The 13,111-nt window shown below is 39.3% G+C and overlaps 1 protein-coding gene across 2 annotated transcripts in view; it reads right to left on the reverse strand.

Moving 5' to 3' along the window:
* Window positions 1–498: 498 nt before the first annotated feature.
* The window catches only part of EPS8L2 (EPS8 signaling adaptor L2), a 99,088-nt gene continuing 86,475 nt past the window's right edge, over window positions 499–13,111 (reverse strand). For both annotated transcript variants that reach the window (XM_079970901.1, XM_079970902.1), the window contains exons 15-21: window positions 12,498–12,607; window positions 10,544–10,655; window positions 9,379–9,495; window positions 8,577–8,691; window positions 7,060–7,243; window positions 5,436–5,568; window positions 499–4,069 (exon numbers count right to left, since the gene is read on the reverse strand). In XM_079970901.1, the coding sequence (XP_079827027.1) occupies window positions 3,998–4,069; window positions 5,436–5,568; window positions 7,060–7,243; window positions 8,577–8,691; window positions 9,379–9,495; window positions 10,544–10,655; window positions 12,498–12,607 (843 nt within the window). In that variant the 3' untranslated portion in view covers window positions 499–3,997. The remainder of the gene's footprint in view (window positions 4,070–5,435; window positions 5,569–7,059; window positions 7,244–8,576; window positions 8,692–9,378; window positions 9,496–10,543; window positions 10,656–12,497; window positions 12,608–13,111) is intronic.

A 13,111-nucleotide genomic window follows, 5' to 3' on the forward strand; every position in this document is an offset into this window, starting at 1 on the left:
AGCGGCTTAGCGGCTTAGAAAAAGGGGGGGGGAGGGGAAAAAAGTTGGAAAAACTCGCAAGACATTTTCGTCTTGCCAAGCAAGCCCATAGGGAAATTCGTCTTGCGAAGCACCTCCAAAATGGAAAACCCTTTCGTCTAGCGGGTTTTTCGTCTTGCGAGGCATTCGTCTTGCGGGGCACCACTGTATCTCAATGACATGTTTACAGTATTTAGTCCCAGCCCAGAAGCACCTTCTTAGTAAGCTGTTGCCCCCAATTATAAGCAGCACTCTCAGAAACTCTCAGTAATGCAGGTGCCTCCTAGACAACTAAGACAATTAGACACTAAGACTAATGGCTAATTCCATCCAAGTGGGAAACATGCACATGGATTAGCTTATAAGTACAACTAAACATTTTTGTAGGTTCAAATATTGTGCAGCATTAATCTAGCAACTGGAATAAAGGGTGCAATTTTAAATTACAAATTTGACACATGTTTAGAAATAAACACAAACCATGGGTAAATTGTCTTTTAATTTTTCAGCCATCTTGCCATCCCCGTTTACAGTACATACATACAGTTCAGCATCATTAATCAAGTCATGTTTGGTTGAACAAATACGTCTAATCCCGCAAAGATAGATTTCCATTAGATATGCAGCAAATACTCCGTTAAGTCAACATGGTTTATCAAATGCAGTCACCAAGTCAATGGTTGGTCCACTGACTTGTCTGAGATAGGACTATTCTATGGCTCTATCTGTGGCCACAGTAGTGTTACCAAATGCGTCTACCAGCAGTATACCCAATAATATGTTCACCACAGATTTAACAGAATTAGAATGTCCACTTCTATTAATGTTAGCCATTGTTAACACACGTTAAAATATTAGAACAGAGCAATTTATTAATTTCTTATATTTGTATCTCACCCTTCAGGGAGCTCAGACGTGGTTTTGTTTTACTTTGCTAGACTTTCATTACTGCCACTCTCTATAACAAGCAGTTTGCTTGCTTGATCAGCTCTGTAAGTCTGTTAAACAAAAAATAAGTGCATATTCTGCTAAGGATATACTTGCCAGCTTCCATACATAATATAAACTTTATACTAGCTCTGATTTGTAACATGTTAAATTATCTATGCGCAGCTACTATTAAAATATATAATGTGAACATAATTTTCATCTAGTTATACCTTCATGAGTTTTTGTTCTTAAGAACCTTGACTACATTTTATGTACAGATAATCTAAATCCACTGTGGCTAATGTACAAATAATAGTAATAGATGAAGGAACATAAAGCAGTTATGTGTGTATTTCCTAAAGGCTTGGTCCTGCAAAATTCTCCAGGCATGCAAAGGAATCGAGCTTCTTTAATGACAGTATAATGGGGCTGTTCATACCATGTACAGGCTACATGTTGCAAGTTTTTGTAGGAATCAGCTCTAGGTTAAATATATTTGCATTTTCAGACTTCAAAAGTCTAATTAAAAGAGTATGTAGCAGTCATTTTTGTTCATACAAGTTTGTCAGGCTATTTCCAGATGTACTACTAGACATTAAAGCTTAAATAAAGTTTTATTGACCCCCACCATCACCAGCTATTGTTACAGATTGTGGTTGCATGTCAACTGCACGCTTTACAATGCTGGAGTAAGTAGTTTCCCAGCAAGTGTGGGAGAAAGGTATAGTCGATCATCTCCTATAATATGTACAGAACAAGGACAAAGCATCTGAGAGCCACTGCTGCTGTGGGGTTTGGCTTATATCTAATTGTCCAAAGGTGATAATTGGCTATAAAAGGGAGCAGTGTGGCATCTGCATCTTAGCATGATGAACTGACTGCAAACTCTGTTACTATCAAACTGCAGCATGAAACTGACTAAGAATTATAAAAATATAATTTGGGGTGCCTTTATATTGTCTTAGGGGTTCCAGGCAAGTACAGCATGTACTGCATGAACTTTCTCACCTTTTTCTTCTTCATCATATGGACTGAAAACTTTTTATTTAATGGACGTTTCAATTCATTACAATATTTCCTAGACATGAATGGGTGGTATTCAGCTAAATGCACAAGTGGAATGATTATTAGTTGCATGGCAGGACTTCCCATCTCCCTTGCAGCCCTAACCCTTTGTGCCATTCCCCCAATCTGTTCTGGAAGGTTGGGGAAAACCCAGAGCAGATTTAGGGGGTGCATGGGAAGGGAGAGGAGGGAAAGTACCACTGTGCAAGTGGAAGTTGTTCTGCTCACGGAAAGCGCTGCTAAGTGCTACATTGAATACAACCCAATTTGTCTAATAGGCCATATAATCTGCAAATTGGATAGCTGGATGCTTTGACGATGGTGATTGCACATCAGGTTGAAATTAAATCTCATATTTTCAATCGTCTTTTGATTGGTTATGATCAACTGGGTAATGCTGTAGCTCATAAGGATGAGTGCAAAGACTTTTAACCTATTAACTATTACACAGTTAATAGGTTGCCACAAAGGTAATTCAAATATGCATCCATTTTCCATTCTTTTCAGCTCCACTTCTTTCTTGAAAACAATAGTCTTGTATAGTACAGGGAGGGAGAGAAAGTTGTCCCAAATCTTGTATTTAGTAACTAGCTATTACAATTCATCTAAAGTTGCAAAAGTTACAGATAGGTAGCCGTGTTGGTCTGCCATAGTCAAAACAAAATAAAAAAATTCCTTCCAGTAGCACCTTAAAGACCAAGGTCATTCTTCACTGTAAAGCCTGTTCTAGGCACTGCTTAGTAATGGGTGAAATAATGGGAAGCACAAAATGTAAAGACTCCAGGTTTCTTCTAATGTCAGTCAGTGAGAAAAGGCATCTGATGAATATATATATGTATACAGTGCTAAAGACCAATTCCAATGTGATCCACACTGCTGACATTCCTTTTTTCATGATAGTTTGAATATTTAATTACCTAAACATCATGGATACTCCATGCCTTAAGGGTCACAATAGCACTGTGTGGGGTCTTTGCAAGAATGGAGGCATTGAGAGTTAGCCCCAAATATGATGATGGAGACTTAAAGGTATGATGACTAGAGGGGTGCTGGGTGGGGAGGCAGGGACACCAATGCAACTGCTAGGCCTAAAGTTTATCAAAGGACTTCAGAATATGCATTTAGCTCATATTACAACTTTCCCTGGAGATACAGCAGTTAATGGTTAGGACATTAAAACTGCCCTCAGATAAACCGTGGCTATGTTTGGTACATGATGGCTTCCTTGAACCCTTTTGATGGCATATAAAAGCAGTGAATGCAGTTTAGAGCTAGGGAGGGAGAAAAGACGAGTTGGTTGCCAACTTCATTCTAGAAAAATCCAAAACCAACTTTAAATCACTTGCCTGCTAGTTGATCATCATCTGGTCTTGTGTTGGTTTTTTTTTAAAAAAACATGTCACACAAGTGGCCGCAGCAGTAATCTCTCCCCTCCCCTTCCCACGTTAGGCTAATCCAGGCTTTCTTGTGTTGTGTACAAAAACACAACTGAATGGTCAGCCGGCCTGTAGTTTTCAAAATACAGGGCCTTGTATCATTTCTGCCCCCAGCCCATTCTATGAGGCTTTTTAAAAGTAGTGAAGGGCCACACAGGAAGCTGACTGCCATAGATCATTTTGAGGCCATTTTGCTTCAATCCAGCCTTTGCTCAGAACGTCAGTTCCTATCCTTACCATGCTCTGAACTTCACGCACATAACATTTATGTATAAAATATAGAGATATAAAAATAATACTTCATACAATACTAGAACCTCTCTCCCAATGCATGCCACGTTAGTGAGGGAGCATGGCCTCACTAACAGTGCTTGAAGGAACAGTCAATCTGGATGGCAATTTACATTGCTTAGGTGCTGATTCCAGCAGTCTTTTTTCCCCATTTTTCTTTGTTTTGCTCTCTTTCCCTTTTTGTTTTTTGTTGTTGCTTTTTTGCAAATGTGTGGGGGGACAGTGTTGGGGCGGGGGTGGGGATAAGAAGATAAAACTTAAATAGCAGAATCAATCCTTTCTTGGCGTCGTTTCATGATTTCTTGAAGCTCCGACTCCCCTCTGCTTTTCTGGAATAAAAGCAAAAGATAAAGAATGCAAACTTTTCAGTGACCTTTGAGTTACTATACATTTCTAATTTCTAATTTGAGTGACTTTGGTGAAAGATGAAAGGAAGGAACAGAGGTGAAAGCTCAGAGCTGTGACCTACAGAAACTATTGTGCCTTAAACACTGAAGTTGTGGGTTTCGTATCTGTTTCTCAATAAAAACACTTGATAGATGTGACTGCAACATTTTGCACTAAAACTAAGTCTTCTACACTTTGCTTAACTGTAAAACTCCTGCACAACCAGCCAATTCTCCACTACTTCCCCACTTATTTCATCACTATTTTAGGGTCAATATTATGGTTGTCATTCCTCCAGCTTTGGTTGCTGATTGTCAAAGGAATAACTGCACAGATAAATTCATCAGTACATTTTGAATAAAATCTCAGGAATACTGCACACAAGTATATTCATCACTCATTGACAGTAGCATCAATAACTTTTATACTATATCATGTTAGCTCAACACAGAATTCCTTTCAGAGATGGGATATACATCAATACATAGAGACTGCAATATATCACGAATCAGGATAGCTTATGGAACTATTGAAGATCACAACAGCTAAAGAAGACTAAGGCAAGTGTGGGCCTCCAGATGTTATGGGACTCAAACTCACATTATCCCAGATCACTGGCCATAGTGGCTGGGAGTAATGGGAGGTGGAGTCCAATAATATCCAAAGGACCACAGGTTCTCCAACCCGATACAATGGGCAATTTTTAGGCCCTAAAATGTACCATGGTCATGAGAGCATGTTTACCCATGATAGTCACTTATCTGTCAAACAGTCAAACATGTATATTTAAGTGGTGTCTAAAGTTTCAAATGCTGGCAACTAGTTTTTGAGTTATTGTTTTTTGAAACTACCATTGCATTTCAGTCACTTCTTTTCCCGAAATGTTTTTGGGTTGCTTGAAACTTGGCAACCCTGCACAGTCCAATGAAACATCACAGTAAAGCGCAGGCCATGTCAAATAGCCTAGTATTGTCAATGAAGTTTAAAAATGTTGGTGAACAAACTTCATCAGCTCCTTGAAAAATGTATCTTGCTTTGAAAATTCACATTCTGCTTTGAATGTGGAAAATTAATGAATGCCTGCTTCTGCCCTGAGCTTATTTACAATAGCAAATTGGTTTGAATTCTTGTACCAGAGAAACAGAGTCTGTTAGTCTAAGCACTACAATTTCTCCTTCTGTAGGAGGAACTAGCTTCAATAACAATGTTCTTATTACCCACTTTTTACAATCTTGATGCAGCCTTCAAATGTTCACCATTTTGAAACCATCTAATATTTTTGTCCTAATAAATAATGTGCCATCTTACCTCTAGGAGAGACTTTTGCACTGTGATTTTACTATACACTCTGGCACCCTCTTCTCCACATACTTTTTTCAACTCTTCTTTGTTCAGAGAGAAAAGTTGTGCCCCTGTTAGTATGCCAAGATGGTCCACAGTTCTGGGAAAACATAAGCAAGTAGCTTTATTTAAATTCTTATTAGGTTTGAGAGGTTAAATAAAAAGACAGGAGACCATCAATGACATCTTGTCCCTCAAAGTCCAATAGCTACCAAGTAGGTTTCTGAATGTACAGGTAATTTGGTTATGTTTCATAACTTTGGCCTCTATTCTTAAATTTCATTAAACAGGACCTCAAAGCTCAGTTGAGAAGGTCCCTTAGCCAGCTTCTCAGTGCTTGAGGTGTAAGAAATTTGAGAAGAGGCTTAGCTCCATGGCTATGGAACCTTCAGAGCACATGATGGTAAATACTTTTAGACCCCTTTCTTCAGCCCCTTTAGCAGTGTGGGTGCTGCCACCTCTGTATGCTATTCTAGGTAAATATAATGCTCCCATCTGTATGGTTCAACCTGACACTGTATTGACACCCCTATACAGTGGTACTTCAGGTTACATACGCTTCGGGTTACATGCGCTTTAGGTTACAGACTCCGCTAACCCAGAAATAGTACCTCGGGTTAAGAACTTTGCTTCAGGATGAGAACAGAAATCGTGCTCTGGCGGTGCGGCGGCAGCAGGAGGCCCCATTAGCTAAAGTGGTGCTTCAGGTTAAGAACAGTTTCAGGTTAAGAACAGACCTCCGGAACAAATTAAGTACTTAACCCGGGGTACCACTGCATAATGAACAGACTGCCCAAGGGCCCATTCATCACTTTCATGGCATATTAACTTCTGACTATTGCAAGATTAACTGTGGAGGTAACACAACCCATTCCCTTGCTACTAGAGTAAAACTGAGCACACACATCCCAGTGATCTGCAAACAAGTTTTACATTGTGTTCCTCTGAAATAGTCCAGCTGGTTCCTCCAACCAGCTGGACTATTCCAGAAGAAAGAAGATTGAAGAAGCTCTCAAAACAACAGAGACCTGAGAAAACATATGGTTTGGAGTGCAGGACTCCCTTCTGAATTTCTTCTCTCCCTGCACCCCTGCTGTGCAAGTAACTTAGTTATTAAGAAAACTTTTTATTCTGCTGTTCCAAGTTCACCTTGCATGATACAAGAGGAGAATGAAAGAAGAGTAGAAAAAGGAACACACCCATGGACTACACAGAATTAGATAAATTAACAGGAAGGGTCTGGAACCGACGAGATCACAAGTTTACCAAGGACTGGAGTAAATTTGTGGACTATATGAAAAGCATATGTGATACACAAATAATGTTTGTGGGTTTACAGGAAGCTTTGTGAAGAAATAATATTAGAAGCACTGTAAAAAAGGGAACAAGGGAATAGGATTATTTGAAACAAAAGGCAATGTTAAATTTAGAATTGCGGATAGAAGATTAGAAAACGGAAGATTCGCGGATGAGCTGAAGGAAGTCAAAATTATGTATCTGTGATAATATTGAAAATGTATGTTTAAATCTTGTATTGGAAATTGAATAAAAATAATTTAAAAAGAAAAAGAAAAAAGAAAAAGGAACACACCCTTTGCTGAAAGAATTTGCTTCCAGCCATGCTTTGACCTCCTCAGCATTGGATTCAAAGGTCAGGGGCACATGAACCTGTTGAGTCTTCTCTACTTTAAAGTTTCTCTGGGGTGGTTGTACTTTGATATTGGTGATCTTTTTCAGCAGTTCATCATTGACCTCATCCATATGATGAATCAATTCTAAAAACAACACATAAATTTGGAGAGAAGGGGAGGGAGAGTACAAGGGTTGTCAAAGTGATTAATGAACAATTCTTCAATGAACAATTATTTAATCATCTATCTCTGTCAATTAATTGGTTAAAATTTAAATGTATTTGCGAATTACCAAATCTTCATAGGCTTCTACATACTGAAGAATGAACAAGAACTTGGAATTTAACAAACAAAAGCAACCATTTGTTATTAGAAAGAAAGCCAACTTTATTAGTTTCCTTACCATCAATTTTAACAAACACACCAGAACCAATATTGCTTCCAAAAATAACAAGTTCTCTCTCATCTGCATTGCTAAATTTTTTTTACCTCACTAATTAAAATCATCCCCCAACCATTACTTCAGCTAAAGCTTTAGGTGGTTGGTCTGAAATTTGCAGCCTCACAAAGCACAAATGAAAACCAATTTGTTCAAATTGAAGAGTTACCCTTTTATATCAGTTTAGCCAATTTAGGTAAATAGAGGTGAGTATTCAGGTTAGGATAAGCAAGCAGTATTACTTCTGCAGCTATCCTGTGGAGTTAAGTACACATGAAAAACAAATGCCTAATTCTTTCCCCACCCACATTTTTTCTGCTCCAAGTTCACCTCCAGGTGTTTGTATGGCTAAACGCACATGGTAATCCCCACGTGGAGAAAAGTAGCTAGGAGTCATGGTATGGAATAGGGAGAGCAATATGCACCCCGCTCCCACACCTTTACCACTCCAAATTCCTTCCCCTGAAAGTTCTTCTCTTTAAAAAATGAATAGGGCTAAGGTTATTCTGTGAGTATTTGCATGTCATTTGCAGTTAGTCTACAGTTATGATGACTGATTTTAACAACTCCCACCAGAATTTATGTTTAAAGTGATGGCACACACTGAACATTTTAACTGAGAGGAAGAGAACATCAAATATCCAGGGGCCATTTCTTATGTAACATTTTGATCTAAGGTTTTGACACTTATATGTGCACAGTATGTGTTCTCAGATTAGTTAAAAATATCATGATGTACAAATCACATGTGTTTCATTCCAGCAACTGGGCAAGGATCGAGGCTGCATTAAATAATGTAAATTTTCAAGTTGCCCTTTATACATATGTGTGATGCTATACGTGGTATTCCCCCCACCCTTTGTATTTTGGAAGTTGAAACCAAAGTACAAATTTTCGCACATGATGTGGTTTTTAGCTGAAGTGTTCAGACTAAAGATCAGGGGTTTTGGCCTTTATAATATCAGTTGCATACCATGTCAGAAAATATAAAATGCTGCTTGTTCAGAGTGCTAGGCATTCCGACAATTGTATACTTACGTTCTTTGGCATCAGGAGAATTTCGGGCGAGCATTTCCCCAGCATAGCTGGCAGGTAACTTATGTGAGGGGCTAGATGGTCCAGTTCCCCTTGGACTCAAGTCTCCTTTGTATTTCTAAAAAATTAAAAAGGTGTCTCATTGTGCAATGCTTTCCTTTTAAACACATTCCTACTGTCTTCCATTCCCAATTGCTGGGATGAAGATCTATAAGAGCTGAACTATCACAGCACTGCCACTTCTTCTCCTCCTCCTCCTCCTCTTTCTAGCTGCTGCTGCATGATCTATGGAGTCTCCACTTTCATTCTGTGTTGACCCCAGATATTCCTAATTGCCAGCTGATGAGCATCCTGGTAACTCCAACATACTAGACTGCTGTTGGGCACTTGGTACAGCTGACAGTGGAGATGGGCCTTTGGCTATTTATGCGAAGGCATTAGGTCACATATCATTCTTTACAGAGGACAGTCCTGTGAGAGGACAGTGGTCTATCTGAAAGGCTGCCAGCCCCAACTCAAAAGAACCATAAGAACGTTGTACACAGGGTTGCCATGAGGATAAAATTGGGGAAGAGAACTATATATGCCCCTCTGATCTCCCTATAATAAAAATAATCAAATGTATGGCTATATTGCAGGTTCATGTGGCATTCAAGACTGAACACATGGACAAATTTATTTATTCACATTCATTTATATTTAAGACAAATTTGTAGCTAGGACAAACACTATCAGAGTGAGTTGGTGATTATTTAAAGTAACTGCTTTAGAGTCTGATTGCAATGAATCGATGGCTAAATCTCACCTGTTCAATTAGCCCATAATCCTCCAGTTTCACCAGATCCAAGATGTTAAATGGGACGTAACCAGCCTGCCCACTTCTATTTCGCAGCTTCCACCACTGTTTATTATCTTCCAACACCTGCAAATGTTAAAAAAATACTCATCAGCTGGGAAAAAGTAATTAATGGTTCAAGCACCACATTGGGCAAAATATTCCTGCACTGCGGGGGGTTGGACTACTAGATGACCCTTGTGGTGCCTTCCAACTCCACAATTCTGTGTTTCTATGATGACTTTTATGTAACTCCTTTGCCATTTTTATTTCTTTCCTTTCACCAATATACTGGAAAGCATCAAGCTTATGTTATGCAGCACTTACTCTTCCTGTTCCTATCCTAAACAACCTGTAAAGACTTTTGCTCCAAAATACCTGCATAGCCTATAGGAAGGTCTTGCTAATAAGGAACAGGTAAATTTACATCCACTTCTTCCCTCCGCTTTTTGGTCTCCCTCTCCCAAACCACATTGCCTTCAGTTCTCTGCTGATTCATCCCTTTAAAAATAGAGAATGTGAGCCATATGTGCAGTCTCTCCAACACTTTAGTTTAACATAGTGTATTGTTGTGAATTCTGCACACACAGTGTATGCTCTCTCCTTCTGTAGAGTTGGAAGGGACCCTGAAGGGTCATCTAGTCCAACCCCTTGCAATGCAGGAATCTCAACTAGATCATACATGACAAATGGCCACCCAACCTCTGCTTAAAAACCTCCAAGGAAGGAGAGCCCACCTCCTCTTGCTGGCGTCTGCTGAAGTGTCAAACAGCTCTTACTGCCAGAAAGTTCCCGCTGATGTTTAGTTGGAATCTTCTTTCTTGTAACAATATATTCTATATAGCATTATTGTCATGGAGGGCAGAAGGATTGGTGCATGGCAAGGGTGATCAACTGACCCTTTCCAATAATAGTGTCTTGGGGCAGATCCACATCATAGATTTAAAGTATATTTAATGCACATGACTTCCCTCAAAGAATCATGGGAACTGTAGTTTAAGGGTGCTGGAAATTGTGGCGCTGTGAGGGGAATACTATGGTTCCCAGGATTCTTTGGGGAAGTCATGTGCTTTAAACTTGTGTCGGGTGTGCTTTAAATCTATGGTGTGTTTCTGCACTTGTTCCATTATTTTACCTCCAGAATTTCCTCCTTCAGCACTGAAAGTTCATTGGCATTTCGAGCAGTGAAATCATAGCGGATTTTGGCATATCTCTTTGACGGGGCCATACCCTGTGCCTCAAAATTCCTGCAATAAAGACATAATGGGATTATGATTGGCCTCCTCTACCTGTTGAAATAAAAACCATCTAATCTAAAACAACGTATTGAAATCAAAAGATATATCAGTGAACTTTTCCATTTTAGTCTAGTATATAGACCACTTTACCTAATAATAATAACAACAACACATGGTTCTATGCAACCAGAGCAAACCGTAATACTAAAACAAACAGTAAACAAAGTTGAATAAAAATATAACCCATTAGAATAAAATTCTAATTCAAATCACAATAGCTCTCTTAATTTATTTCATGCTAACCCAGGAATTTGGAAGGATATTGGCACTGGAAAGTGTGTCACACTTTTTAAAGACCACTTTGTACTAGCTAAAAGAGAAAGTGTACGATGGCAGAAGGGACTGCATCTTTTGTGATGGATGTGGATGTACTTTCTCAGTCAGGACCATCTGTTCCTCTAGCATATACCTTCTTTTAGTACCTTAAAGATTCATTGTGCCATAAGCTTTAAATGCAAGTCTTTCAGATGCCACTTTTGTGGGTGTGCTTCCTGGCAGAGACTAATACCGTGACTCTAGCATTTGTATGCCATATATTGGAGCTGGATCAGAGTCACTGAGACTTGAAAGTTCTTACCTGGCTGATATTTAAAAAACAACAACACAATACAGTATTATTTGAGGACAGGTTTACAGGCTGAGATAAAACATAGTTTCAGAACACTTAATAATAATACTTTTCTCAAGCACCCATTATTCCCTTCTATTAATCAAAAGCTTTCTTGGGCTTATATCAACATCTTTCACGGGAAACATACCTCATTACTCTACTACTTTTTATTAGTATTTTTAGTATTATTAGTATTAGTATTTATTAGTATTTGAATGTAAGAATTTTCCTGCATAGCCACTAAAGATCCCTCTAATACATTCACTTTTAAAAACCCTCCTCAAAGCCTTTATCAGATGGTAATGTGGTTCATTGGTAATTGATAAACAGTCGTACCTTGGTTTTTGAACAGCTTAGTTCTTGAACGTTTTGGCTCCTGAACGCCACAAACCCGGAAGTGACTGTTCTGGTTTGTGAACTATTTTTGGAAGCTGAATGTACGACGGGACTTCCACAGCTTCTGATTGGCTGCAGGAGCTTCCCGAAGCCAATCAGAAGCCACACTTTGGTTTTCAAACAATTTGGAAGTCGAACGGACTTCCAGAACGGATTCAGTTTGACTTCCAAGGTACGACTGTATACACTTTGCATTAATATCTGAGCTTGCTATGAGAATTCTTCTTGTGTTCTTTGTTCAGTCTTGCTGACTTGGGACAACGTTTGGCATTCCCACCAATAAACCCTCACAAAACCTCATAACTGGTTAAAGGATGAAGTCATCTTTGTGCACCAGAACTTGGAATCAAGACACAGGGAGGCCTAACATACTAGACAGGAAGGGAGGTAGTAATCTTTTCCAGCAGGTCTCCCAAAAGCTAGGAATAAGCAGGAGAATGTGAGCTATGTTTACGTTGTGTGAAGCATGCCAGTAACATAGTCATTGGAAGGAATAGTTGGGACCAGTAGAATGGAAACCTTAAGGATAATTTCTGCCCTCCACAACCAGGTAGTTAGGCCTACACTACAGGTTGATACATGGGTGTCACTGACTCGCATTTCCACAGTAACATATAGCTGAAGAAAAGTGTGAGCTGGCATCATTGTGTTAGCATTTACTCATTCTCTAGATGCAGCTGTCAGTAAAGAGGACAGACCACCTAAATGAAGTTCATTGACCACTGGTGGTTGGTGGACAACATTGGAAACACCTGGTCTATTCTATTCTATATGCTAGAAATTACCTGTTCACATGTTGAGTAACATGTTGAGCAAAAGCATCCACTGCTGGACTTTGATCAGATGTCTGGACAGGCTTTATGTTCCGGCTGGAATATCCATTAGGTGATGACAGCTTAGATAAAATGGAAGAAATATTATTGCCAAACTGGGATACAGCATGCCAACATTCTCAGCATTCAAAGTCATGAAACTGAAATGTGGCTGTATAACTCATGCCTCTTTCCTGAAGAAGGAGCCAGATCTGGGTAGCTTTCCACTGACTAGAAAGCAGCCGTTTGAGCCTCTCAAAGTGCAAATAAGACAACACTAATAATTTACCTGCCAGGCAGTGCTCACTCTATTTCTTGCATTAGAAGATCAAATGACAGCAAGGTGGGTGTGGTGGTTGGCAGCAGCCACATGTGTTTGAAGGAGACTTTACTTGGGAGTCAATGCAACAGTACAAAGGGTAACAAGTGTTTCACTTCTGGGGTAGGGTTTGGTATCAGCAATGAATGCCTCCTGTTCTTCCAATGAACATCTATTTGATCTTTGAAACCTGTGTTTCTGTGCCTTTCCAGTTAGCTGTGTAATATTACTTTTTTTTAACCCACTGTGTTTGCTTCTCACATGAATA

Source organism: Podarcis cretensis (genome assembly GCF_951804945.1).
Source record: "Podarcis cretensis genome assembly, chromosome: 1".
NCBI classification, from domain to species: domain Eukaryota; kingdom Metazoa; phylum Chordata; class Lepidosauria; order Squamata; family Lacertidae; genus Podarcis; species Podarcis cretensis.